At 46.7% G+C, this 26,984-nt stretch overlaps 1 protein-coding gene across 1 annotated transcript in view; it reads left to right on the top strand.

Annotated features, from left to right (window-relative positions):
- GLRA1 (glycine receptor alpha 1) overlaps positions 1 to 26,984 on the top strand; it is a 114,324-nt gene that overhangs the window by 55,760 nt on the left and 31,580 nt on the right. The window contains exon 4 of the mRNA XM_015415290.1: positions 25,703 to 25,926. Coding sequence (XP_015270776.1) covers positions 25,703 to 25,926 — 224 coding nt within the window. The remainder of the gene's footprint in view (positions 1 to 25,702; positions 25,927 to 26,984) is intronic.

The following is a 26,984-nucleotide window of genomic DNA, read 5'->3' as shown; positions in this document are numbered from 1 at the left end:
TTTCAGCTGGCCAGTCAGCCCAACGCGGCGGAACTGCTCTGCAGTCGCACGGTGGTGGTAGTGGTGGCGGCGGCTCCTACTCAAAAGCCTGGCGGAAGAGTTCCGTCTTGCAGGCCCTGCGGATCTGTACCAGGTCCCGCAGGGCCCTGATCTCCTCCGGGAGCTCATTCCACCAGGTAGGAGCCGCCATCAAAAAGGACCTAGCCCTTGTGGCCGCAAGCCTGGCCTCCTTGGGGCCCGGGGTCACTAGGCGGTATTGTGACCCCGACCAATTCATCTTGATGCTAACATAGGGGGGTCATTATACCATCTTGAAAACAGAATAAAATTAAACACTCCAAACCAACATCAGGAAAGTCAACTGACTCTGCTAGATTGGAAGTACTGGTGCTACACTTCTCGGTGTCTGAAAATCACTGGTTTATGTAATGTACCAGTAATTTTCCTGCTAAGCATACAAAAATAGAAAGCTCAGATTTCAGTGAAAGCTACAGAATGTATCCAAAATGGTGCAAATCCCTGAGTCTGTTTCTGCATCAACTGTGTTCTGATCTGGGGTCATTTCCTAGAAAAAGAGGTGCAGGAGCTCATTAGCATAACTTATTTGCATATGCCACACACCCTGACATCACCGGAAGTGTGTCAGAAGGCAACACCCACCGCTCAGGCTCCACTGGACTGTTTTGGATTGCTAGCTATTGGGGGGGGATGTGTAGACCCTCACAGAGGAGGGAGAGCTTGTACCTGAATAAAACATGGTCTTAAAGGTGCCACTGGACTGTATTGGATTGCTAGCTATTGGGGGGGGCGGGAAATGTGCAGATCTGCCCCCACAGAGGAGGGAGAGCTTGTACCTGAAGGCAGGTCGGGGGGGAGCTCTGCAACTTAGCTGGCTGCTTCTTGCTCCTCGTGGCCCGACTGAGGGCTGCTGGGAGCAGGGGTGGGGCTTGTTGCATGTGCCCGCCCCCTGGGATCCTTACTGCTGGAGCTCCGCTCCTGTGCGCTCCCACAGGAAATGACCCCTGGTTCTGATGCACAACTAACCCACATTATATTCTCTGCATCCTAGACTGATTTTATATGAACTGCATACTGATAAGTAGAGAAGAAGTCAGGGCCACACCAGCAGTAGCAGCAGGGGGGGAAATCAAGGTGTAGAAAAGAAATTATTATTATTCTTTCTTGATTTTTTTCCCCTACACCTTGATTTTTTTCCTGTTGCATATTGATAAGAAATATGCCATGATAAGGTCAAGGTGTAAAATTACTCATGTGATCATTATGATGGCATCTTTATGGGTTTGTAAGTGGGATCCACATTGTAGCATCATGTGTCACCCTGTAAATGATTTCTAAGTTACAATGTGGGCTTCTCTTTCATTTTTTGGCATATAGGGTATGGATACCAGTATCTGTACCATCAGATAAAGTGCTTGTTATTATTGAAAAATATTTCCCTGCTGAAGTATAAACATTAAACTGAAATACATGTTTTCATTCATACATGGTAGGTGCCAGTGTTATAATGGTAATCAGTGGGGAAATACTAATTGTGAAACAGCTTTTCAATCAGTGGTCATTTTGTAGAAAAAGAGGCGCAGGAGCTCATTAGCATAACCCATTAGCATAACTTATTTACATATGTCACACCCCCTGACCAGTGTTCCCTCTAAGCTTGGAGTCTTGTGAGCAAAAATCCTACTTTGTGAGCTACTGGCATTAATGTTGTGAGCAAGTAATTTGGCTACTGCATAAATTAGTTTGCTCTGGAGCCATCCTTCCTGAGCTAAGACAAAAATATGTGAGCTGGAGGCTAAAAAACTGTGAGCTAACTCACACTAACTCAGCTTAGAGGGAACACTGCCCCTGACATCACCGGAAGTGTGTCAGAAGGCAACACCCACCACTCAGGCTGCACTGGACTGTTTTGGATTGCTAGCGACTGGGGGGGAGGACGTGCAGATCTGTCCTCACAGAGGAGGGAGAGCTTGTACCTGAATAAAACTTGGTCAAAGGTGCCACTGGACTGTTTTGGACCGGGGGGCCGGGGGGGGGGTGTTCTGCAGTTTACCTGGTTGCTTCTTGCTCTGATTGAGGGCTGCTGGGAGCAGGGGGTGGGGCCTGTTGCATGTGCCCGCCCCCAGGTTCTTTACTGCCGGAGCTCCGCTCCTGTGCACTCCTGCAGGAAATGACCCCTGTTTTCAATGATTCAGTTAGTTCTGAACTGAAATGAAATTTCATTTTCATAAGGAAAATTAAAATTTCAAGAGAGAGAGCAGAAATCTGGACTTTTGCTTTTGTGGCTGTGACTGGTACTCACCAGTACTCACCAGTACTGAGTACAGCATCTTGGGGAGGGGGGTTCTCCCAAGTCCTGAGAAGGGAATTGGTAGAAATTAGTATAATGTTATATAGGAGTACCAGTACTTTTTTTCCTTTTTAACAAAAAGAGCACTATTGACCAGATATAACCAGCAGAGTCTGATAATAACTACAGTTCTGTTTCAGGATCGCTGTGAGAATACTGCTCCAGTTGGAGTAAAAGTTACATAGTTACTATACTTTCAGCTTTTATCTAGAAAGACCATTAAAATGCCAGTATTGGGACTTGCAGTTTACACCTAAGACATTAACATTGACATTTAAAGACACTAGAGGAAGTCTTCACAGCAAACAAATCAGTAGCTATCATCGTGTCAACATGCAAAGGTCCAATGAAGTCAACAAACACTGTATGGAACACAATCCAAAGGGAAATAAAAGGAGCTAGGAAATTGACAATGCAGTCTTATGAACTTAGAGAGGTGCAACTCTGCTTAGGACTGCGATGTGATTTAGCAGTAACTCTGGGTGGTGGGCCTCTTAAAATTATATACAAAGGAGAAATTATACAAATGTGTGGAATTTACAGATGATAGTTGCCAGCAGAACCCACTCACTGTGACTGGTAAATTAGAAGAGAGGGAACTAGAAAGAACCAGTGTTCCCTCTAAGCTGAGTTAGTGTGAGCTAGCTCACAGTTTTTGAGCCTCTGGCTCACACATTTTTGCCTTAGCTCAGGAAGGAGGGCTCCAGAGCAAACTAATTTATGCAGTAGCCAAATCACTCACACACAACTCTAATGCCAGTAGCTCACAAAGTAGAATTTTTGCTCACAACAAGACTCCACAGCTTAGAGGGAGCATTGGTGCAGACTACAACAGAAAATAAATGAGAGACAGGAGAATTATTAATTGGAAATGGGCTACCAAAAGCAAAAATAGTTTATAGACAGCCTTTCAACTAAAGAGTCACCAAGGTAGTTTACAACACAATAAAATACAATAAATATAAATTAAAAGCCAGTAAAATACCACAAGAGACCCTATGTGGTATAGTGGTTAGAGTGTCAGACTAGGATCTGGGAGACCCAGGTTCAAATCCTCCCTCTCACTGGGTTGCCTTGAGCCAGCCATATACTCTCACCCTAACCTACCTCACAGGGCTGTTGTGAGTAGAAAATGAAAGAAAGGAGAATGATGTAAGCCCATTTGGCTCCCCAAGTTGGGGGGGGGGGGAAATATGGAACAAGATGAAGGAAATCAATAAATACAAATCAACAAAATACAGTAAAATAAGTGAAAGTCATTTTCTCAATAGTGCCTCCCCCTGCCATACCATTTTCTCAAAGGCATTTTGGAAGGTATTCCTTCAAATCCATCCATAAAGCCTTTAGGAAAGCAGATGTTCTCAATTCCTGTAGGAGGGACTTCCAAAGTTGGGGTACAATAGCCAAAAACTCCTCTCCCAGGTTCCCACCATCTGAATTCTACTAAGGCTGGTTCTCAGAGGGAGACCCCTGTGCCAACCTCAAGTCTCGGGAGGGCTCTTTTTGTAGCAGGTACTCATTTGCATATTAAGCGACACACCCCTAATGTAGCCAATCTTCCAAGAGCTTACAGTAGCTCCTGTAAGAAGAGCTCTGTAAGCTCTTGGAGGATTGGCTACATTAGGGGTTTGTGGCCTAATATGCAAAGGAGTTCCTGCTACAAAAAGAGCCCTCCCGAGACTTGAGGTTGGCACAGGGGTCTCCCTCTGAGAACCAGCCTTAGTAGAATTTTGGTTGACATGGGTGAAGACCTCCTTCGTATATTCTGGACCTAAGAAACCCAGTGCTTTAAAGGTCAAAATCAGTGCCTTTTTGGTCCAGAAAAGAGATCAGAAGCCAGTGTAGATGATACAGCACTGGCTTAATATAATCACTTTTGCTTATGCCTGAAAGAACTAGGAGCGTGCATTGTTATTTTCCAGAATGGTACCACAAATGTGTGATTCTTGGGTATTACTACTTCTATATTGTACTGTGCTAATTTGGTGCCATTATCTTTATAAACAGCTGACCCACACCCTTGAATACTTTCCCCATTGAAAATAATGGCCCCAAATTCCAGAACCACGTGGATATGAATCCCAAACCAGTAATGTCCTACTCCAAAATAAGCAATCACAGTAAACCCTCCAGAAGCTTGGATCTGAAACTATAACAGTTTTTTTCCTCAGTGTGCACCATAGTAAGAACTCTACCTGCCATGATTTTGACCAGCTGAAGTTTCTAAACTATTCTCAGCTCCAGACACACATGCAATATGTTACAATAAGCAAATCTGGATGTGAGTAAGCCATGTATGATAGTCAGCTTTTTCCAAGAATGGGGGCTGTTGGCAAACCAGCCACAGTGGTAAAAGGCAATTTCTGACGCTTAAGTGACTAATGACAGGTCATATTATATGTATAACCTGAATACAAATGTACACCAGTGCCAATGCATATTCACTTTACAAATGAAATATGGGACAAGTACCTGGGTACATTTTTTTTTAACCATAATATTTTATTAGGTTTTAACATAAAACATATCAAATACATACAGGTTCTCAAGCGTCAGTGTAGCAATTAAAACCTGAATAAGTCAAACAGTGTACAAGTTTCCAGCATCTCTGAAACATACATTAGTAGAAGTGAGCTAACTTAATAATAACAATGTACCTGGGTACATGTGGGGTTTCGGCCACACATTCAGCTGTACATGTGCTGAATGTAACATAAGAAATAAAAACACAGATATTAAAAAAGTCAATTGTACACATGGGAATACTGAACAATACTAATCTAGTGTCCTTGGTCAATGTAAACATACAGTCATATGATGCTAAGATTACATTTAGACATAGTATTAACCAATGCCAAACTAGGGCAGTCATGAACCCAACTTGTGGTCATGTTCAGACATATTCCTCGCTCTTTTTTTGTTAATTATTTATTTTCAACTTGAAGCAAAACTACAGTATCATACAGTACAATATACTTCAACAGAAATTACTTGAAGAAGAAGAAGAAGAAGAAGAAGAAGAAGAAGAAGAAGAAGAAGAAGAAGAAGAAGAAGAAGAAGAGGAGGAGGAGGAGGAGATTGGATTTACACTCCGCCCTTCACTACCCAAAGGTGTCTCAGAGCGGCTTACAAACTCCTTCCCCTTCCCCTCCCCACAACAGATACCCTGTGAGGTGGGTGGGGCTGAGAGAGCTCTTGACAGAAACTGCTCTTTTTCAAGAACAGCTCTTATCAGAACTATGGCTTGTCCAAGGTCATCCAGCCAGGCGCAAGTGGAGGAGTGGGGAATCAAACCCGGTTCTCCCAGATTAGAGTCCGCACACTTAACCACTACAGCAAACTGGCTCACTGATAATAACTGATTAGACATCAAATAATTTTATAACTAAATAACAACAAACTTAGAATCACAGAGTTGGAAGGGGCCATACAGGCCATCTAGTCCAACCCCCTGCTCAATGCAGCATCATCCTAGAGCATCCCTGGCAAGTGTTTGTCCAGCTGCTGCTTAAAGACTGCCACTGTTGCACAACTCTTACTGTAAAAAAGTATTTCCTAAGATCCAGCTGGTACCTTCCCACCCTTAATTTAAACCCATTATTCTGAGTCCTATCCTCTGCTGCCAACAGGAACAGCTCCCTGCCGAACTCTAAGTGACAGCCCTTCAAATACTTAAAGTGAGGAATTATGTCGCCCCTCAACCTCCTCTTCTCCAGACTAAACATTCCCAAGTCCCTCAGCCTTTCTTCATAGGGCTTGGTCTCCAGGCCCCCAATCATCCTCATCGCTCTCCTCTGCACCCACTCCATTCCATCCACATCATTTTTGAAGTGAGGCCAAGATCTTGTTCACACACACTGCTACTCAGAAGTGTAGCTACCCCATCCAGTATGCATGTTCCTCATTTTTGTTACCCAGATGTAGAACTCGGCACTTATCCTTGTTAAATTGCATCTTGTTCACATTCCCCCACTTTTCCAGCATGTTCAGATCTCGTTGAATTCTATCTCTATATTCTGGTGTGTTCACTGCTCCTCCCAGTTTGGTGTCATCTGCAAATTTAATGAGTAGCCCCTCCACACCCTCTTCCAGATCATTTATCAAAATATTGGAAAGTACCGGGCCCAAAACCGAGCCCTGTGGCACCCCACTGGACACCCCCCTCCATTCTTTGAGTGCAGTCCTCCAACCAGTTCCCCTATCCACCTAACTATCCTGGACTCCAGTCCACAGTCCTCTAGTTTACCCATCAGAACATCATGGGGAACCCTATCAAAAGCTTTACTGAAATCCAGGTAAACAACATCAACAGCATTCCCTTGATCTGGTAAGCTTGCCACTCGATCAAAGAAGGAAATGAGGTTTGTCTGGCAGGACCTGTTGGGGACAAAGCCGTGCTGACTTCCCCAGATCACCAGGTTGTCCTTTAGATGCTCACAGATTGATCCTTTTAAAATCTGCTCCAGTATCTTCCCTGGGACAGAGGTCAGACTGACTGGCCTGTAGTTTCTTGAGGTGACTATTCCTAAATTCAACAATAATTCAACAAGTGACTGCACTAATGAATTATAGCAATAATACTCCTTATAGCAATAATACTCCCTTAGGGTGAGAGAAATGGAAAACTGATTCATTGCTTGCAATAAATTTGATTCTTCCCCCCCTTTCTTCTCTCACATAGAATCCCATTTAGAAACTTAACTCTGGTTACCTGTGACACATAGAGTTACTTTTCCCTCCACAAACCAGGATTCTAAAACCTAAGTTTAAACTAGATTTAGGATCTGAGTTTATGGTGGAAAAATTCACTCTGGTTAACCCATGCACATGCATATTGGGATTCTCAGGCAAGAAGACAGAAGAAAAAGGAGAGGGGAATGAGGTTTGCATCTGGGCCCAGCACTACCCAAGTCTGTGCATAGCCCACCCCCATTGTGTATATCCCACCTCCTTAAGGCTCTGTGGAGCAATCCGTAGAGATATTTGGTCTTAGTGAGTGGCTGGTAATTTTGTAGTCAAACCAAGATGATAATAATCATCCTCTTCTACAGTTAGTGATAACAGACTATTCTCTGATGCTTAACAGAGTCTTTAGGAATTATAATCTTGAACAAATAAGTTTTTTTGAAGATGCTTGCCCACTGCATAGTTTCTTTTCAGTTACTGAAACATACTCCTTCCCCCCTCTCATACACACAGTGCTGCAGCTAATCATTTGGCAGCTACTCTTGGCCAACTGTGCTGAGGAGGAGAGATGTAAGACAACAGGGTGCTTGCCTTGAGCCCAAAGTGAGGCTCATGGAATCCCTGTCTCACTGAAAAGTACTGAGACTTACTAGAGATTTCAGCTCTCATACTTCATTTCAGCTCCGAACAAGACAAGACTAACCAGCTCACAGGCCGGTTTATATGTGCAACAATCCCACACCCAAAACACACCCACGCACAAGCGATTGGCTATTATAGTGGCCGAGAGTTCCATAGGCTCTCAGCCGGGAGCCTAGCCCGCCGATAGGCACTGGCTAGGATCCGTTTGTCCCATTGTTACTGCGAGTGAAGCTCAGCCGCTTTGCATGACCGCATGATGAATTAGTCATGCCCGCGGTCGGAGATCGATACATTACACCCCTCCCCTCTTGGTCCAAAAGACACCCACACACAAACTCCTGCAAATAGGAGGGTGCTTTATGGGTTCTCGTTGAGTGGCGAGGTGTGGGAATCGAGGCGGAAGGTGACACTGTAGCACTGGGCTGAGAGATGGGTGGTGTTGGCAGTTGTGGTGCTGGTAGCGCTGCTTCTCGGGGCACGGTCGTGCTGTCTGTTGGAGAATCGAAGGGTGCCTCATTGTGCCAGGCAAGGGTGTCCGGTAGCTGAGGTGGAGCGGGAGTTTCCGGGGTGTCTGGGTCCTCGAAGTCCTCCAGGTCGTATGGCAGTACCCGCTGCTGCAGCTGATCAATGTGGCGGTGTAGTATCTGACCATCCTCACTGGAGACCTTGTACGACCTGGGTCCACGGACTCTCACCACCTGGGCCGGAATCCATGGCGGGGCTTGCGCATAGTTCTGGGTGTAGACCGGGTCCTCGGGGAAAAACCCACTGGCAGCCTCGGGTGACTCCGTGGCTGGTTCTTCTTCTGGGGCTCGATTGGGATGAAGGCGATCCAGCTGGTCGTCAGGCGCCGGCCCAAAAGAAGCTCCGCTGGTGTGGGGTGTCATTCTCTGGCCAAAGAGGAATACTGCCAGCTTGTAATCCCAGTCCTTGCTATCCAAGTGGCAGAGCGCATCCTTGGTCATCCGAACCATGCATTCAGCTTGGCCGTTGGTCACTGGGTGGAACGGAGCCAATCTGACGTGGTGAATTCCGTAGTAACAGGTGAAGTCCTGGAATTCGCTCAAGGTGAAAGCTGAGCTGTTGTCAGTGACCAGGGTGTTGCGAATACCCTGGGCACTGAAGTTGTGCCACATGGCCCGGATAGCTGCTCTCGAGTAAGTGGACAGTACCAGAATGACCTCGAGCCACTTGCTGTACGTGTCCACTAGTATAAAGAATAGTTGACCCTGGAATGGCCCCACAAAGTCCAAGTCCAAGTGGAGCCGATACCAGGACTTGTGTGAGGACTCCCAGGCTCTAGCGGGAGCCCGTGGTGGCTTGGGTCGGGATTCTTGGCAGGGCAGACATCTCTTAACCCGGTCCTTGATGTCCCAATCCAGCCCCGGCCACCAGACGTAACTTCTGGCCAAGGCTTTCATCCGGACCACCCCTGGATGTGTCTCGTGGAGCACCGTGAGGACTTATTCCCTTAAAGGGGTTGGGATCACCACTCTGCTGCCCCACATCACGGAGCCTTTATGGGCCAATAGCTCATCCTTGCGGGATGCAAATGCCATGAAGCCCACCCCCTCTGGGGCCGTAGGCCACCCTTTTCTCACCCAGTCCAAGATGCGGCAAAGGATCGGTTCTTTAACCGTGCGGCGCGCCACCTCCCGAACGTGCACACCTCCTGAATGTGCACAGGTTGATCGGGAAGAACCTCCAGCAGCGCAACTTGATGGGCTGGTGCTGGGTCCAGATCCGTAGTCGGCAGCGGAAGACTGCTCAAAGCATCCACATGCCCCATCGCTTTTCCCAGCCGGTGGACAAGCACATATGAGTATCCTGCCAAGAAAACAGACCACCGGAGCACCCGGGGAGACGTTATCTGCGGGGTCTGGCGGTCGGGGGCCAGGAGGCCGAGGAGCGGTTTATGGCCCATCAGGTTTGTGAACGGCCAGCCATACAAGTAATGGTGAAATTTCTTCACCCCCGCCACTATAGCAAGCGCCTCCTTGTCAATCTTCACAAAGTTACGCTCCACATATGACAAAGTGCGCAAATAGTAAGCCACCGGGACCTCCCGGCCATCCAGTAACTGGTGGCCTAGCACCGCCCCTACCCCGTAAGGCGAGGCATCGCATGCAAGGACCACCAGTAAAGGCTCATTGAAATGAGAGAGGACCGAGTTAGAGACCAGGAGGTCCTTCACGGCCTGGAAAGTGGCGGCATGCGTTGGCCCCCAGACCCAAGGGGCGTTCTTGTCCAGCAGGTGGTGTAAGGGCTCCAGCACAGCCGCCTTCAGGGGTAGGAAGGAATTATAAAAATTTAACAGGCCCAGGACAGCCTGTAACTCCTTGGATGTGGGAGGGGGAGCCAGCGTGATGGCCTTGGTCTTTTAATCAGTGGAGGGGGGGATACCCAGGGTGTCCACAGCAAACCCCAAGAACTCCACCTTGGGAACCCCAAGCAGGCATTTTTCACGCTTGACATTCAGGCCAGCCATGTCAAAACTCTGGAGTACAGTCCGCAGCCAATCGGCGAAGGTCGAAGCATCTTGGGCCACGATGAGCATGTCGTCTAGAAATGGTTGCACTCCTGGAATACCTTTTAACAAATTGTCCATGAAAGATTGAAAGATGCCCGGCGCGACCGACACCACAAACTGGAGGTGATGAACTTTAAAAGCCCCCTTGTGTGTGGCAATCATTTGGGCCTCAGCAGTTGCGGCATCCACCGGGAGCTGCTGGTATGCCTGAGCCAGATCTAACTTGCCAAAAACCCGGGGCCTCGCCAGAGCCGCGAGCACGTGGCTGACCACCAGTACTGGGTACGCATGGTCCTGTAGTGCCTTGTTTAACGTGCACTTATAGTCCATGCAAATGCGCACTTCCCCATTGGGTTTAACCGGGGTTACTATCAGGGTCTGCCACCGGGAAGAAGCGACTGGCTCCAGCACCCCCTGTTCCACCAACCGATCGAGCTCCGCCTCAATCCTTGGCCACATAGCAATAGGGGGGTGTCTGGCCTTAACCCAGATGGGGCGGATAGCCGGGTCAAGGTCGAGGGAAATGGGGGCCCCAGTGTAGCAGCCGAGTGTGCCATCAAAAACCCTGGGGATTTCATTGCACACAGCCGCAAAGTCCTCAGCCCAGAGCTGATTCACCCCCGTGATCGTCAATCCCAGGGGCCCAAACCAAGAAAGTCCCAGCAGACTGGAGAGCCTCCCCCCCACCACCAGCAAGTCCAATTGTCCACGGAAGTCCTGAAACTGCACCGTAAACTTGCTCCAGCCTCGAATCGCCACAGGGTTCGTGTTAAAGTCCTGTAACTTAAACCCCTGTGGCTTACACAGAGGGGATACCCCCGTGGGCAGAGCGAATGCAGCGTTTCCTCTGAAATTATGGAATAGGAAGAGCCAGAGTCAATTTTCATACTGCAGGGGGACCCCTTTATTAACACCATTACGTGCACCTTATTTGGGCTATCGGGGGGCAAGTCACATACCTGGTGCTGCTGGTGGTGGGTAGAGAGGGTATGAAGGTCGGTGGGTAGATCTGATGCTGTCTGGTGGGCTGTAGTCTTCTGGGGCTGTCGTCGAGAGTGGCAGACCCGGGCCAGATGGCCCGGCTTGTTGCAGTTGCAGCAGACGGCGTCCCTGAAGCGGCAAACCCGGCGTTCATGTGCCTCTCCGCAGCTGGCACAGGAAGACGATGAGGAGGAGGCTTTGGCTGAGGATGGTCCCCCCCGAGCGATGCTGATGTTGAGATGGACGACGACGTACCTGGAGCACTTCCTCACCTTTTGAGTCGTCCGACTCGAGGGCTGCTTGAGTGTGATGGACCACCCACACGCAGCGGTCTTGATGCGCCTTTTTGTAGGCCACGGCCTCCCGGAGCACCTTATCTAGGTCCAGGTCATCCTGGCTAACCAGTTTCCTCCGAAGCTTGGGTTCCCGGAGACCCAAGAGGAACTGGCTTAGCAAGGCATCCGCTAGGTTGGGAAACGAGCATCTGGGGGCCGACCGCCGAAGCCCGGCCAAGAACTTGTAAGCCGGCTCATTCGGCCCCTGGACCCGCGCAAAAAAGTCCATGCGCTCAGCAAACTTTGTGGGCTTTGGTGAAAGGTGGTCGGTCAGTGCTTTCACCAGCACCACACAGGAATCGTCCTTGGTCTGCTTAGGTGCAATTAGGTCCTTGAGCAGCAAGACAGTGTCTATGCCGCAGGACTGGAGGAGGTGGGCCTGCTTCTTACTCGGGTCTACGATGTCATGGCAGTCAAAGTAGCTCTCCAGGATCTCGAGCCAGGTTTCTCACTGTGCGGTGCGGGAGATGTCGAAGGCAGCGATGCTTTCCTGGGAGGTAGCCATTGGGCTGCTTCCATGTGGAGGGTGTAGCTCGGGAACAGAGGCGGCGGAGGCTGGAGTGAGGCATGAAGCGCTGCTGCTCTCGGGGTCAGTAGGGCGAGGTACGGAGCGAGGAGCAGTGCAGTGAGCGGCTACCGGAGAACCAGGGCACAAAGCGGAGCAGCGTGTGGCGGTCTCGGCGCTGGGGCTCGATGCGATGCTCAAATCTTCGTCCGGGTCATTGTTCATGGGAGTTAGGATCCTACCTTCATCACCAGTGAAAAGTACTGAGACTTACTAGAGATTTCAGCTCTCATACTTCATTTCAGCTCCGAACAAGACAAGACTAACCAGCTCACAGGCCAGTTTATATGTGCAACAATCCCACATCCAAAACACACACACAAGTGATTGGCTATTACGGTGGCCGAGAGTTCCATAGGCTCTCGGCTGGGAGCCTAGCCCGCCGATAGGCACCGGCTAGGATCCGCTTGTCCCATTGTTACTGCCAGCACAGCTCGGCCGCTTCGCATGACCGCGTGGCGAATTAGCCACACCAACAGTCGGAGATGGATACATTACACTCACACACCAGGAGAGGTTACCAGTTCAGCTAACAGTTGGAAAACAGATTCACATTTAATGTCTGGTGGACGTCTTGGGACATGTGTGAATGGACAAACCCTTTCTGAAGCAGTGTGTGCGTCTTCTGCCATCATCACAATAGCATTTATGTAAGTGGTTGCACATGGAATGCAAAGGGACTGAAGTCTTTATGGACAGCAATGATTTGTATTATTAGTTATTGACTTGGGCGAGAAGTTTTTCCTTTGTAGCATGATTACCATGATTTGGATTGGACAGGGAGTAGACACATAATCCATCTATCCCTTGTAATGACTATTCAGCAGGCAAGGAACAGCCTTTAAGAAAGGCATAATAAGGGACTCATCATTCCTGATATGAGAACAAGAGTATTACACCTGTGTAAGAGCACCCAAGTTTTCACTTGGGAATTGTTGGAAAGTGTGTAACATATCAGTTGTGTTTTAATGGCACTGGCTATATGTGAGCCCATATAAGGAGTGCTGGTTACACCCTAATATTCTGGACCTTAATATGTGAGGAAGCCCCTTTCTCTATGGCTCTTTCTGCATGCATATTTACCCCATCTTTTATCCGTACCCAATCCTGTTTGCCTTTACTCCACTTTCAGTGCTTGTAATTCTGCACCTCTGGATTCCCCCCAGGGATCACAAAATATGCTGATTATGTATTCTGCATGACTCTGTGCCGCCCACAGACAACATGATGCTATTGGATGACACAAATGAGTATTGGCCAACCGGCTCCACCTTGGCAGCATACACCCCCCAAGCTTCCACTCCCTGTGTTCATCCCCCCCCCAACCTGGAAAATGATGATTTAATAGGGTTGCCAGCCTCCAGGTGGGGCCTGGAGATCTCCCACTTTTACAACTGATCTCCAGCCCCCTTGGAGAAAATGGCTGCTTTTAAGGGTGGACTCTGTGGCATTGTACCCTACTGAGGTCCTTCCCCTCCCCAAACCCCGCCCTCTCCCAGATCCACCCCCAAAGTCTCCAGGTATTTTCCAACCCAGGGCTGGCAACTCTATGATTTAATAGCAGCTTTGTACTCTGAAAAGTGTGTGTGCATCATCAGTATTTAAAAGTATTGACATGCAGCCTTGTAGTCTGCCGAACAATGTATGATATTAGATTTAGCATACAACAGAAAACAAAAAAACCCAACATTTCCCATTACAACAACCCTTGCAATGCTTGCTGCTTGCTGTCCGGCCGGGGAACCCAGTGGTAGCCTGTTTAAGGGAGGGAAAACATTCAGATATTTTGGATGATTGCCTGGGAGCTGGGGGCTGCCATGCGCATTGTGTCTGTGGGTCATCACCACAAGATTACCCAACACCTCCCCAGAGGGGAGCTTTTCCCAGACCTGTGGCAGGAGAAAGGTGGGGCATTTCAGATCTGAAAGGTACAGGGCAGGAGCTGTGCTGCTTGGAGAGAGATCTGGCTGCTTGCTAAGCGTCTGGTCTGTGCCGTTTGGCAAAGGCGAAAGAAAGATGCAGAGAACTATTTATTCCCTGAGTTTGGCTGCAGGGGAAAGGCTTGAGGGCTAGAGCAGAGCTCGGGGCGGACAGAAGGGTGAGGAAAAGCAGGATGAAGCAGTTTTCATTCATGCATCATATGTGCAGGGTGAGTGAGGGAAAGTGAGGACCACATTGGTTACACTGTAATGACTTGGCAACGGAGGGAGAGGAAGGGAGACGGTGGAGGTTCCTTTCAACTTCATGCACATTTTAAAACAGCTTTAGGCATCTCTCTGTTTAAGCAGAGATGGGAGGGGCATCTATTCCTGTTGAACTACCCCCAGACATTTGAAAACTTACATGCATTATCTGCAAAGCCTTGATTTACACAATGTTCAAACATTAGAGGGGAAAACACTCTGCTAGACTCAAGCATGAGGTTAAAAACAAAAAATAAAAGAATGGGAAATGCACTGGTGTTGCTTATGAGCCACTGAAGAGTGCAGGGTGGTGAAAACACACAAGTTGCTATCAAGATATAGGCCTTTTCTGCATGGTTCTCCCCCCCCCTTTCTCCACGGATCACAGTTGCCCTTTAAATTTGCATCTGCATTTACTCCTGCATTACCTCAATTCCCCATCGCATTTTCTCTTTGCTTTTGCATTTATTTTGGGGCATTCAGCCGTCAGATCACTTTCCCTATGCCTTCACCTCGGGTTATCCAAGAGTGCTTTTGCAGTGGACTTAAAAAATTTCCCACTTCCAAGTTGGAGGTAATGCTAAGCAGATAAGTTTCCTCAGACTCTGCTGCAACACTGTCCATCTCCCACCCATCTCCACCCCTGTTTTCCTCCCTCTCACTCAGCTCTTTCCTCCTTCCCTCTTCCACCTTTTCCTCTCCTGCATGGCGAGGTTACCCTACCATTGTATCTTTTTAATAGTCCTTTTTACTTTTGTTGATAATGTAGATAGATCACTGATCTTGATATATGTCCGGGGGGTGGGGGTCAGCAGGGGAAGGGCTGGGATCCTTTGCACATTGGACACTAGGGAGGGGTCTTTTCCCCCTCCCCCAAAGCCAATCTGCACACGACTTGGAGGGCAGGTAGAGGAGCAGCCTGGGGAGGTCCTCTGCGAGTCTGATGCTTCTAGCTTGGGGGGGGGGGTGTTTGACACACTCTTCCATTCTTTGCACATTGGACCCTAGGGACGGGTCATCCCTCCTGACAGACCAGCCAGCCAGCCAGCAAGCTGGCATCCCTCTATGGGTTGAGCATGCCTGGAGTAGCCCAGTGGCAGCTAGCCAAAGGCCCCACTGGTGGACCTCCTGATGGCCCCTGGTATTTCTGGCCACTGTGTGACAGAGTGTTGGACTGGATGGGCCTTTGGCCTGATCCAGCATTGGCTTCTCCAGGGCTATTTTTGGGCAGGAACGCACAGGAACGGAGTTCCGGCTGGCATCAGAGTTGGCCACGCCCTCTACAGCCAAAACCTCTGCGTGCGTGGCTACAGAGGGAAGGACTGGAGAGCAAACCCCCCAGGCGACTCTGAGGCAGGTGGGCCGGGGGGGGCTGGAAGGATCAGGGAGGCATTTAAATGCCTCCCCATGCCTTCCCTAGCCTGTCCAAGGGCCGGCTTGCCTGGGCTCCCCGCAGCCACGGGGCACCCGGGCAAGCCAAGGGAATGCATGGGGTGTGGCCTAATATGCTAATGAGTTCCTGCTGGGCTTTTTCTACAAAAAAAGCCCTGGGCTTCTCTTATGTTCTTATGGGGTGGGGAGGAGAGCAGGGGGGAGAGGAGAGAAAGGGGACGGTGCAGTGTGCCCCACCCCTTGCTTATGCACTTGGCCAAGTCGGTGTCAATTGGACACACACCCCTCCACAGGTCACAAGTGATGTTAACCACGATTAAACAAAAATCTGGGTTTTGGTTGTAGATGCAGAATGCATACACAAAAATAAACTGGGGGGGGGAGAATAGGGCAGAAGGAAGGGACACAAAATACAAAGTTAATCATAAAGGCTCGACTGCTCAGATTCTCCGGAGTAAGCTACAGTGAGCTGTTAGTGTAGAAACTCCCACACCCTCAGCGGATCACGGGATCCAAGGCTGCTGAGGCACCCCCTATGACTTGGCCACAGGGAAACAGTGCAGGTAAACCGAAATGAGAGCTGAGCAATGTAGAATTCAAAAATAATTTGGCAGAAATGCAAAGTGAACCTTGGATGCAATGCAGAATGAGAAATATACCGTGAGGCAGAACAGCTGTGAGTGCAGGGAATAAGCCAGTGCAGAAAGAGCCCCTATGAACCCTCACATCATCATAAAGAAACCAATTACAAGTCCTGCTGCAAGTATCATCAGAAAGGCAGGAACCTTACGTCGGTGGCATCTTTGGCATAGAAGTGTTTTTCCTAACTTCCCAGCTTTAGAAGATCCTGCAAGGCACTGTTCCAAAATGTTTTTATTATTTAGTTTTACTGTGATGATTTTATTTACATAATGTACTTTTATTATTCCACCAGTTATATAACTGTTGTTATGCAGTTTTATCAGGCTGGGTATTTTAAAAAAACAACTATATAAATTCTCTAATTTTGTACAGTTTGAATTAAGAGAAAGACGGGGTTAAAAGAAATAATGGGATTTCATCTCTTGTCAGTCTGATTCTCACATTCCAGAAGCCCCACTGTGATCAAGGGGGCACTTCTGACAAATGATCATGGGTCTATAAATTAAATATAAACTTATTTAAAATGTATTTAACACTAAATAGCAGTAAGTAATGTAAGCCAAAAAAAAACACATTTGTGGTAAAAAAAACCCCTTCCCTTGGTGCTCTAAACATGTGCTTATTTTGCTTAATGGTTAATCCAGGGTTGCACCTGGCTTGTACTTTACTGTCCTTTAGGTTCCCACCAGGCCAAAATACGAGTCTTTACCCAGGCTTTTAATAAAGGGATTTCATTATTTTAGATGGTCTGTTACTAGCCTGAGGACTGTTTTATCAATATCATTTTAGACTGCTCCATTTTATATGCTGTCATGCCATGGACTGCTTTTATTGGCTGTTTTTAATGGCATGGCTTCTATTAGTTGGGATTGTTTTATTTATGTTTTTAATTACTTGTTTTTATTGTTTTTACCATTTTATTTGCTTTACTGTTGTGAACGGTCTCAAGCAGGTCTGGAGAGGTGGCATACCAATTTTACAAATTAAATAACTGTGGTTCCAGCTGTACAAGGACATTGTATCAGATATTCCTTATAAAAGCATCTTATATCCATTCTAGAGCTAGAAGCAAAAGTTTTAAATTCAGGCTTAAATTAAAGATCAAAAGCTGACATTTAGAATTCTCATTCTTTAATGCCCTTTGCATCTATATGATCTATATGTGTGTGTGCCTATTTAAAGAAACATCATACATGACCCATCTCGCTTCAAAAGATTCAACCAAATATAACCTTATAGTCAAGCTGTAGTACAGCCATAGCAACTGTGAAAATGAATGTAAAGGGCAGAAGAAAACAGAGGCTGCAAATGTCTAACTGGAAATAAGAAGAGAAGAAGAGATTGGATTTATACGCTGCCCTTCACTATCGAAAGGAGTCTCAGCAGTTTACAATCCCTTTCCCATCCCTTCCCCACAACAGACAGCCTGTGAGGTAAGTGGGGCTGAGAGAGCTCTTTCAAGAACTGCTCCTGAGAGAACAGCTCTGAGAAAACTTGTGACTGACCCAAGGTCACACCAGCAGGTGCATGTGGAGGAGGGGGGAATCAAACCCAGTTCTCCCAGATTAGAGTCCGCTGCTCTTAATCACTACACCAAACTGACTCTTCTCAGGAGTCATCTGGACATTAACTATTCGATTAGATAATGGGCTGTTTGGGTAAATGAGTATTAAGAGGCAAGTATGCACTGGCTGGCCACAGTCCTCCAGATGAAGTGACCAGCAGAAGAGTATCAGAACTGACAGAACAAAAAGCATTAAGTTTTGCCCTGGAGATGTATATACTGAGAGCAGGTTACAACCAAGTAGACAGGACTCCAACCCTGTTTTTCCCTTGTAACTCCATTAAGAGGCCCCTACACTAGGGATGCCAGCCTCCAGGTGGGACCTGGGGATCCCCTGGAATTACAGCTCATCTCCAGACTACAGAGATCAGATCCCCTGGAGAAAATGGTTGCTCTAGAGGGTGGACTCTATGGCATTGTACCATGCTGAGGCCTCCCCTCCCCAGGCTTTCCCAACCTGGAGCTGATGGCCCTGCCCCCCCCATCCCCCACCGGTGGCCGGGGGGACCTGGCAACTCTACCTTACACAGAGATTCAGCAAGCTGGAAGGGGGTACTTAATTCTGCCACTGTGTACCAGTTTTCCCTTCAAATATTCCTAGGCCGTTTCCTTTTCTCCCACCCAGACTTCACAATCACAAATAAGGCCAGATAAGGGAAGAAGGGGCCAGAAAGGGACTGCAGAGGGAAGAGTCAGCAGGTGCAACCCAGCGGCCTAGCCCCCTGCCTGCCAATCTTCCACTGTACATAAGAACACTGAGGACCCATCTAGTCCAGCATCTTGATTCCAACTGCAACTATCCAAACTTTTCTGGAGAGCCCACAAAGTAGGAGCGAAGGCGATAGCTACCCCATCCAGTGCTGCCTCTGTCCCAGCAACAGGCATTAATTAGCACACTGCCTCAGGTTCTGTTTAGCCTTCATGGTTAATAACAGTGAATCTATATATTCCACAAATTTGCGAGTTTTGTGAAATAGCTTTTAAAGCCATTTAAGCCCGTGGCTATCAGCTGATTAGGTGGCAGTGAATGCTGCTGGTACCCCTCTTGCCCCTGAATTCCTGTTGTCTTAGAAAACACAAGTTTGGGTACTCGTATTTGTCAAGATAATGCCTACTTCTGCCCCCCCCCCAGGTTGACAGGAATCCACGTCTTGAAAGGATTTGAGCAAGGAGATGGGAACGCGCAATCCTTTTCACTGTTCCGTCTAGCGCTAAGTCGGAAGTCAACAGCGCCTTCTGGACGTGATCAACACACGGCCAGAACAAAGTAGAATTAAATCACTTTTTATTAAATTCCATATGCATTCAGAAGATGTCCTTACTTACAGTCAATCAGGGTGAATAACTGGTGAAGTCCACATCTTTTGAAATCTAATTCAGTTCACTGGCTTATGGTGAAAAGGATTGCGCGTTCCCATCTCCTTGCTGTTTAAAGAGAACAAAGGCCACGGGAAGAGAGCTGTAAAACTCGAATCCTCACGCATCTGTGTGTCGGATGCTGTGGGATGTCTATCTAAAAACTTCAATTCCCAGGGACCACTGCTCTTAAAGATATATGGAAGTTCTACTTAACTACAGTTTAAAACGCTGGCTGGGGCAGCACAATCACATTTGCAGACACGTCAGATGGAACTATTTATTCTGTTTAGTTCTGTGACCATTTTAAGAAAAATTTCTTTGTTCAAGTATTGCATCTGAGGATCTTTTTGAGGAGGAGGAGGAGGAGCTGTTTAACCCTTTCACCCCTTCTCTTTTTCTCCTGAAAAATATAACTCTTGGCTCACTTTTATCCTTGATTGGAAAGTTTATGGTTACATAAGTAAACCCCCTTTTTAAAATGGTCCTGATGTTAAAAAATATAACATTTGGTCTGATGCCCCCCCCCAAGTGTGCCACCGAAAGCACCAAACCACCTCATTCTGCATAATGGTCTGGCTGAAACTGGGATCAGAGGCCCTCAACATTTTTACACTGATAGCCCGACAAAGCACACCAAAGCCTCTCTCACACATTGTTAATATAGGAAAGGATGCAGGAGAAAAAAACAAATGTATAGTCCAGCTATGCAGTTGTACGTTTGCATTATGGAGTGACTGAAGTTCAGATTAATGTAAGGCTCATATTTGAACATGGCATCACTTTGGAACAGTCCACCTATAATCCATCCTTCTTCCTTCAGGATAAGTGGGGCATACCTCCTGCAATCCCCTACTCTTCAGAAATCTGTTCAAACCTCTGGTTATTCAAACAGTGCACTGTTTCCCCAAGCAATTAACACCATGATTTTCCCAACCTCTTTTGCACTATTTCATCATACAAGGCTGAGCAGCTCCCACTAGAATTTCCTCCCTACACAGATTTTTTTTCCATGTCTTACATGAAATAGGCACAGGAGCAGTGCTGACCTGCCAACATTCAGCTGGTTTGCACCAGAATAACCAAAAGTATATTTTACTTTCTGCTGCTTAGACCAATTACATTGATTTTCACTGACGGCAGCCATCACTGATTTTCATAAGCAGAATGGGAAGGAGATCGATGCATTTGATTTGATCAGGTAGCTGCTGTCTGCAGGCCTCTTTTCTTCTTCAAATACTTCCATTTTCTTCACTTGCATCTTTCTTCCTGGACTTCAGGCTTGCCTGACTGGTTAGTTGTGCATAAAGTCAATTCCATTATTAGCTCTTCCTCAGCTATTCAAGTTTTCTGAACATATCTTACCTTGGGGAGAAAGAAATGGGTAATTAACCAGAATATGTGAAGGTGACTTCTTGGAACCCAGCCCTCTTCACAAACAGTAAAGAATAAATTTTATTCATGGCTCTTACAGACATGCTCTGAAGTTCAAATAGAGGTGAAGAGCTAGCAGGAAAAAGTTATGTGGCGACATTACGGAACAAGCACTATGGAAGAGGTTTCAGTGGAATGGAAAAGGCTGGTTTTTCATCCCAAGAAATGGCTTCCACTTTAATAGTAATCCATTTGTACAGCCCTTAGCTTTTAAAAAAGATATGGCTTATTGTTTTCTTTCTTTCACATTCTGCCACCCCAATCAAAAGTGTCTCAAGGCAGCTTAAAAAGAAGCTTTTGCTGGGGTGATGGTGAATAGGTACTGTGCAAAATGCAGTAAAAGCCCCAAAGAATAAAATATCAGCTATAATAATCATAAACCATAATTATTGAAACACTTGAAAAAATAACCATAAAGCAACATAGATTACCCACCTCCAAATGAACCTCATACTTGTGCCCAGGGTTCTTTTTGTAGAAAAAGCCCAGGAGGAACTCATTAGCATAATAGGCCACACCCAACAGCAGAAACTCATTAGCATATTAGGCCACACCCCTGACAGCACAGCTCATTAGCACATTAGGCCGCACCCCCATGTTACCAGAAGTGTGGTCATCCAGCCACACCCACCTTTTGCTTCTTATTCTGTTTACCTTGTTTGTTGTCAAAACCCAGGGCTTTTTTTGTAGCAGGAACTCCTTTGCATGTTAGGCCACACTAACCTAATGTAGCCAATCCTAATGAGTTTCTGCTGTTGGGTGTGGCCTATTATGCTAATGAGTTCCTGCTGGGCGTGACCAACTCAGGAGCCAGCCGGAACTCCGTTCCTGCCCAAAAATAGCCCTGCTTGTGCCTAGAACATGAAAGACACAGGTAGCACTTGGGATGCCTTATGTCAGTGTCTTGCCTAATTTACCCATCCTCTTGTGCTGCTGCTTCTGATGCACTGACTGCTCTGGTGACCATCAGCAGCACCTGCAACTGTGCTGCATTTCCACACTAATGAAAGTCAAATTTCGTATGTGCATGTTATTAAAATAACACCACCATCCTGCAGTTTCATTTTTTGGGTTCACTGAGAACATTTATGAAAACAGCTACACATAAAGTCCAGTAATAACATTAAACCCTGGGTATTCAACTGGGACAGGAGAGTGTACAGTCTGTACAGGCTGTTTTTGGCACTGCCATGCTCTTCCTTAGCTACAACATTTAATTGAAAGTCTTCCTACATTTTTGTCAGTGGGGGAGCACCTGCCATTAATTTCACAAAATATGCATTCTGCAATTAAAACTATGTAAACTCCTGATTACACTGTGCAAGCACCAAACTGGATAGTGGGTGGTAATATTAGTGCCCTGCAAATCTGTTTTCATTTTAATCCTTGAGATTATAAATACAGGTTTACAAGAGTATGATCAGAGCTGATGAATTTACCCATGGCAGAGCAACAACTGTCAGGACCATGTCAAATGGTGCTGGTCCGTCAACCCATTCTCTCAAGAAACTGTCTCAGAAGTCACTGCATTGTCCCAGAGCCTCTGGACCAGTCTCCTAGTTCATAGGAGGAGCAGCTGGAAGTTCTTTTGCTCTCCTTTTAGCCTTGCCAACACCAACAGGGACAGAAAAATCATGAAAGAGTTGGTTCCTCTTCCAGCATGGTCTCTGCATGTACACCTGCAGGATGGGGTGACATGCTTGGAGGTCACACAAGCCCCTCTTGGCCAGGAACCCTCCCCCCAATAGCAGTCAACTCTAGAGGGCGTTCTAATTACCAGGAAGAATTGGCATTTTCATGCCACATAGAGCACTTCTCATGACTGGTAAATGAAGAATAATTTATGCAACGTATCAGTGTGAGGTAGTGTTTTAGACTTGGTTGTTGTACAAGGGCTGGGGAGACCTGGGTTCCTCCCTTTGTCATGAAGCTCACTGGATGAATTTGGGCCAGGCATTCTCTCTCTTTCTCTCTCAGCTTAACCTACCTTACAAGGTGGCTGTGAAAATAAAATGAGAGAGGGGACCATGTATACTATCCTGAGTTCCTTAGAGGAAGGGTGGGATGTAAATGTAATATTCCAGATTTCCTGCTTTATATTCACATCTCCCAACTAGTTTTGAGGGTCCCATCTCTAGAGCTGCTTCAGGGCACATTTTCATAGCTTGTTTTTCAGTCTTCCTCAAACTGCAGTTAAACATCTAAAAATAACCAGTAATTCTAAGCACCATTGACTTGCATGGGGGGGGGGACCCAGCTTCTTCTATCTGGGGTTATCCATTAGTTACCAGTGAGCACACATGTAATGGGTTCCTCACATTACCTTTACTATCAGTTTCTGACTCATTGCTTCAGGCCATCCCAAGTGAGGAAAGCACTGAATAAAATCATAAATCCTAATCCTAACAATTAATTTGATCAAGGGCAGTGGAAACTGGTTTATGACCTGCCACTTCTCAAGCACGTTGAAAATGCAAATGAAGGAAGGGACTCTGGGCTTTTATCACCTCTTTTGTTTACCAAAGGCTGCCTGCGTCTTTTCTCATGCAGAGCCATGGGGAAGGGGACAGATGGTGAAGGGAAGCCACTGGTCAGACAAAGAAAACCAAAGCTGCCAGCTATTGTCCAGGAAAACAGTCAAAAATATCAAAGGTCTGGCTTGGCCTGGCCTGGAGATACCCAGAGGAGCTGTAAGACATGAGGTTATGAGGGAAATGTCATTCTCAATGGTGCTGGTGAGACAGATTTCAATTAAATTACAAGGCAGGCCCATAAAATCTGTAACACAGACTGGTTTTGCAGCTGGGTAGGAGGACACTGTGAACTATAGAGCTCTCTAACAGTGTCACCTCCATGTTTCATCCTCCCCTCCCACACACACACACTGCTCTTTGTCTGCACAGGGACTGTTAAAAATGGTAAGAATGTCATGATATGAATAGAAAAATCAATAAATATGTTGGCCTAGACCTGAATGTAAGCATTTATAAATGCTGAAGAAGTTATTTATTATATTGGTATTCCACTCTTTCTTCAAAGGGCTCGGAGCATCCATGAGGTTAAAACATTGATAATTTGCATTTCTTTAGGATATTCAATGCATAACTTACCTAAGGAACAAATCAGATGAGACAGGGAAATCCATGCTGAGATCCATATCTCCCACAGATTCTTTAAAGGTCATAGGAATGTGGAGGGACTGTTTTGATCAGAAAAGCAAGGGTGGGGGGAGACCATTTCTGCATATGCCATTTTTTCCAATCTAAATCTCACAAAATGCCTCTATGTGCCCTGTAGGGGGAAACAATCCAGTAAATTCCCTCCCAGCACCACTTCCCCAGCCCAACCCACCATCACTCCACAGCTGCTTTGACCTTTAACTAAAAATTCAGAGATCTGATTATGGATCTTTTTGTATCTTATCTGATTTGGCTAGGACCCAATTAGTCTGTGTCATACCTGAGTGAGAATTATAACTCCCACATCCCTAATACATAGCTGAATCTGGGTGGGGCCAGTGGATACACTACCCCACCTGCAGAACAGATTTACTTTTTAAAACTTGCTCTATAATTTTTGCCATGACATCTTCTAGTCAAATAGAGTAGCTCAAGTGGTTAAGACGCTGAACTGCAGGCTGGAAGGTCGGTAGTTCAGCAGTTCGAGACCCGAGTGCCGCATGATGGAGTGAGCTCCTGTCTCTGGTTCCAGCTCCTGCCAACCTAGCAGTTCGAAAGCAAGAAATTGCAAGTAGATAAATATGTACTGCTTTGGTGGGAAGGTAACAGCATTCCATGCATCTTGGCGTTTAGTCATGCCAGCCACGTGACCACCGAAACGTCTTCGGACAGCGCTGGCTCTTCGGCTTGGAAACGGAGATGAGCACCGCAACCCTACAGTCAGATTTTTTTGTTAAAAAATATATCCTTGATATCTGGTTCTCACCCCAAAATTGTTTAGTGGAGCAGCATGACATGAAGCACAAATGAAGAAAAAAAGCAATGTCACAGCAATACTGTAAGAATTTCTCAAATATTTATGGTTTTTATTATAGAGACTTGGGAAATTCCTAGAGCAATGCAGCAATGTTGTTGTGATGTTACTTCTGGGTACATAACCAGAAGTGATGTTGTGGCATCATATACCCATTCTGTGCCCCAAATCTCCCAGGGTTTCCAGCAGATGAATGGCAACCCTGGTATTAATAGCTGTAGTTTATTTCCTTGTTGATACTTACATTCAGAGTTGAAACAGGCAATGCCATGAGGGGTAGTTTAAATTCCCAGGCAGACTTACCTACTGATTTATTTATTTCCTGTAATACGCTACCAGTTCTGTGACAGAAACAAATATGCCTTGGCACACACTTTGGGAATTACTGGTTGCATGGAATTCTTGTTTACCAAATATGGGAGATATGCTTCCAAAATCTACAGGCCACATGTTTGGTAGTGGATGATTTGCAATCTGTCAACTTTGGCTTCCCATAGGTAAATGGAATAGCTGAGAGGTTGCCGTATAGGGATCTTTTAAGGATAAGAAACTGGACTGTAAAGTATTTTTCATACTTAAAAGGCTGCAGAAATTATCTTCGATGTAGTGTTTTGTAGTCTCCATGCATACCCAAGGGCTATCTCACTACTGTAACCCCAGACCTGTCTGAAAAGGAGAATGCTTTGCCTATCCATCAGCCTGGGGAACTGTTCAATTCAATGCAGTACAGCCAAGGTCTGTTGTGGTATGGTCTGAAAACTGCTGCATGGAGCAGGTGCTGTGGACCTCAGCTATTTGCCCAATTATATACCCTTTGGCAAGAGAGATATAGTTCCCTAAGAAACAGCACCAGCAGGGAAACTGACAGATCGAGAGCATGATCCTGATGATGGTGAAGGCCAACCTTGCTTATTTTCAGGTGCTTCTTAGTTGCTTTATTTCTGCTCACACAGTGTTGCAGATTCTGACCACTCACAACGTTTTTTTCCTTTGGGCACTTGATAACTTTGATTTCTGTTTCTTCGTTACAGGATTACAGAGTGAATATTTTCTTGCGGCAGCAGTGGAATGATCCCCGGCTGGCGTACAATGAATATCCAGATGATTCCCTGGATTTGGACCCTTCCATGTTGGATTCCATCTGGAAACCAGATTTGTTTTTTGCTAATGAGAAAGGGGCCCACTTTCATGAGATCACCACTGATAACAAACTCCTGCGTATCGCCAGAAATGGCAATGTCCTGTACAGCATCAGGTGAGGGTTAAGGGTTGGAACAAAAAGGGGAAAGAGCAGAGAGTCCTACTGCCTGAGTGTGTTATATATATATACAAGTGGAGACCCGCAAGAAACTTGCGGAATGGTTATCCTGTTCCTCACACCTTTGCTTCCTCCTGTCTCCCTCTACCTCTCTCACACTCTTTCTCCCTTCTGCCCCCCCCTTTTCTTTTTCTCCTCCAGCTATGGCATTATACTGATCTGTAGTTCTTTCCCTCCTCCAATCCCACCCTCCCCAGGCTCCACCCCACAAATGTCCAGGAATTTCCCAACCTGGAGTTGGCAACACAATTTCCTTCCCACCCAACAGCCAACCTACCTTTATCTGCCTCTCTGTCTGCAACTTTCCATCTCCACACCCCTCCCCCACAGCCTCTACCTAGAAAAATTACAGTCTTTCTCCACAGTGGGAACCAAAGCAGCTTACATTATTCTCTCCTCCTTTTTATCTGCACAACAACCCTGTGAGGTTGGCTAGGCTGAATGTATGTGACTGGTCCAAAATAACCCAGTTAGCTTCCACTGCAAGATAGGGATCTGAACCTGGGTCTTGCAAACCCTAATCTGAAGCTCTAACTGATGGCTGCTGATGAACAGTAGCAAGCAGCTGGGCCTACTTGAGTCATGCAAATCAGGTGGTATCAAGTCACCCAGAGGGTGCTGCCGAGGGATGCCAGCCTCCAGGTGGGACCTGGGGATCCCCTGTAATTCCTGCTCATTTCCAGACTACAGAGATAACTTCCCATGGAGAAAATGGATGCTTTGGAGGGTGGACTCTGTGACATTGTACCCCACTGAGGTCCCTGTCCTCCCCAGGCTCCTCCCGCAAATCTCCAGGAGTTTCCCAGCCTGGACCTGGCAACCTTATCCAGAATCCCCTGTCGGTGGCCAGGGGGGGAACCTGGCAACCCTAAAGGGCTGGCAGGCCTAGGCTTGGCAACCTCTAAATGGGGCCTGAAGGAAACCCCCCACCCCCAGACTTACAACTGAACTCAAGGCAGCAGAGATCTGTCTCCCTGGAGAAAATGACTGTTTTA

This window comes from Gekko japonicus, unplaced genomic scaffold (assembly GCF_001447785.1).
Source record: "Gekko japonicus isolate JY-2015 unplaced genomic scaffold, Gekko_japonicus_V1.1 scaffold509, whole genome shotgun sequence".
Classification (NCBI taxonomy): Eukaryota; Metazoa; Chordata; class Lepidosauria; order Squamata; family Gekkonidae; genus Gekko; species Gekko japonicus.
The sequence above is the reverse complement of the archived record's forward strand: the minus strand, read 5'-3'. Positions and strand labels throughout refer to the sequence as shown.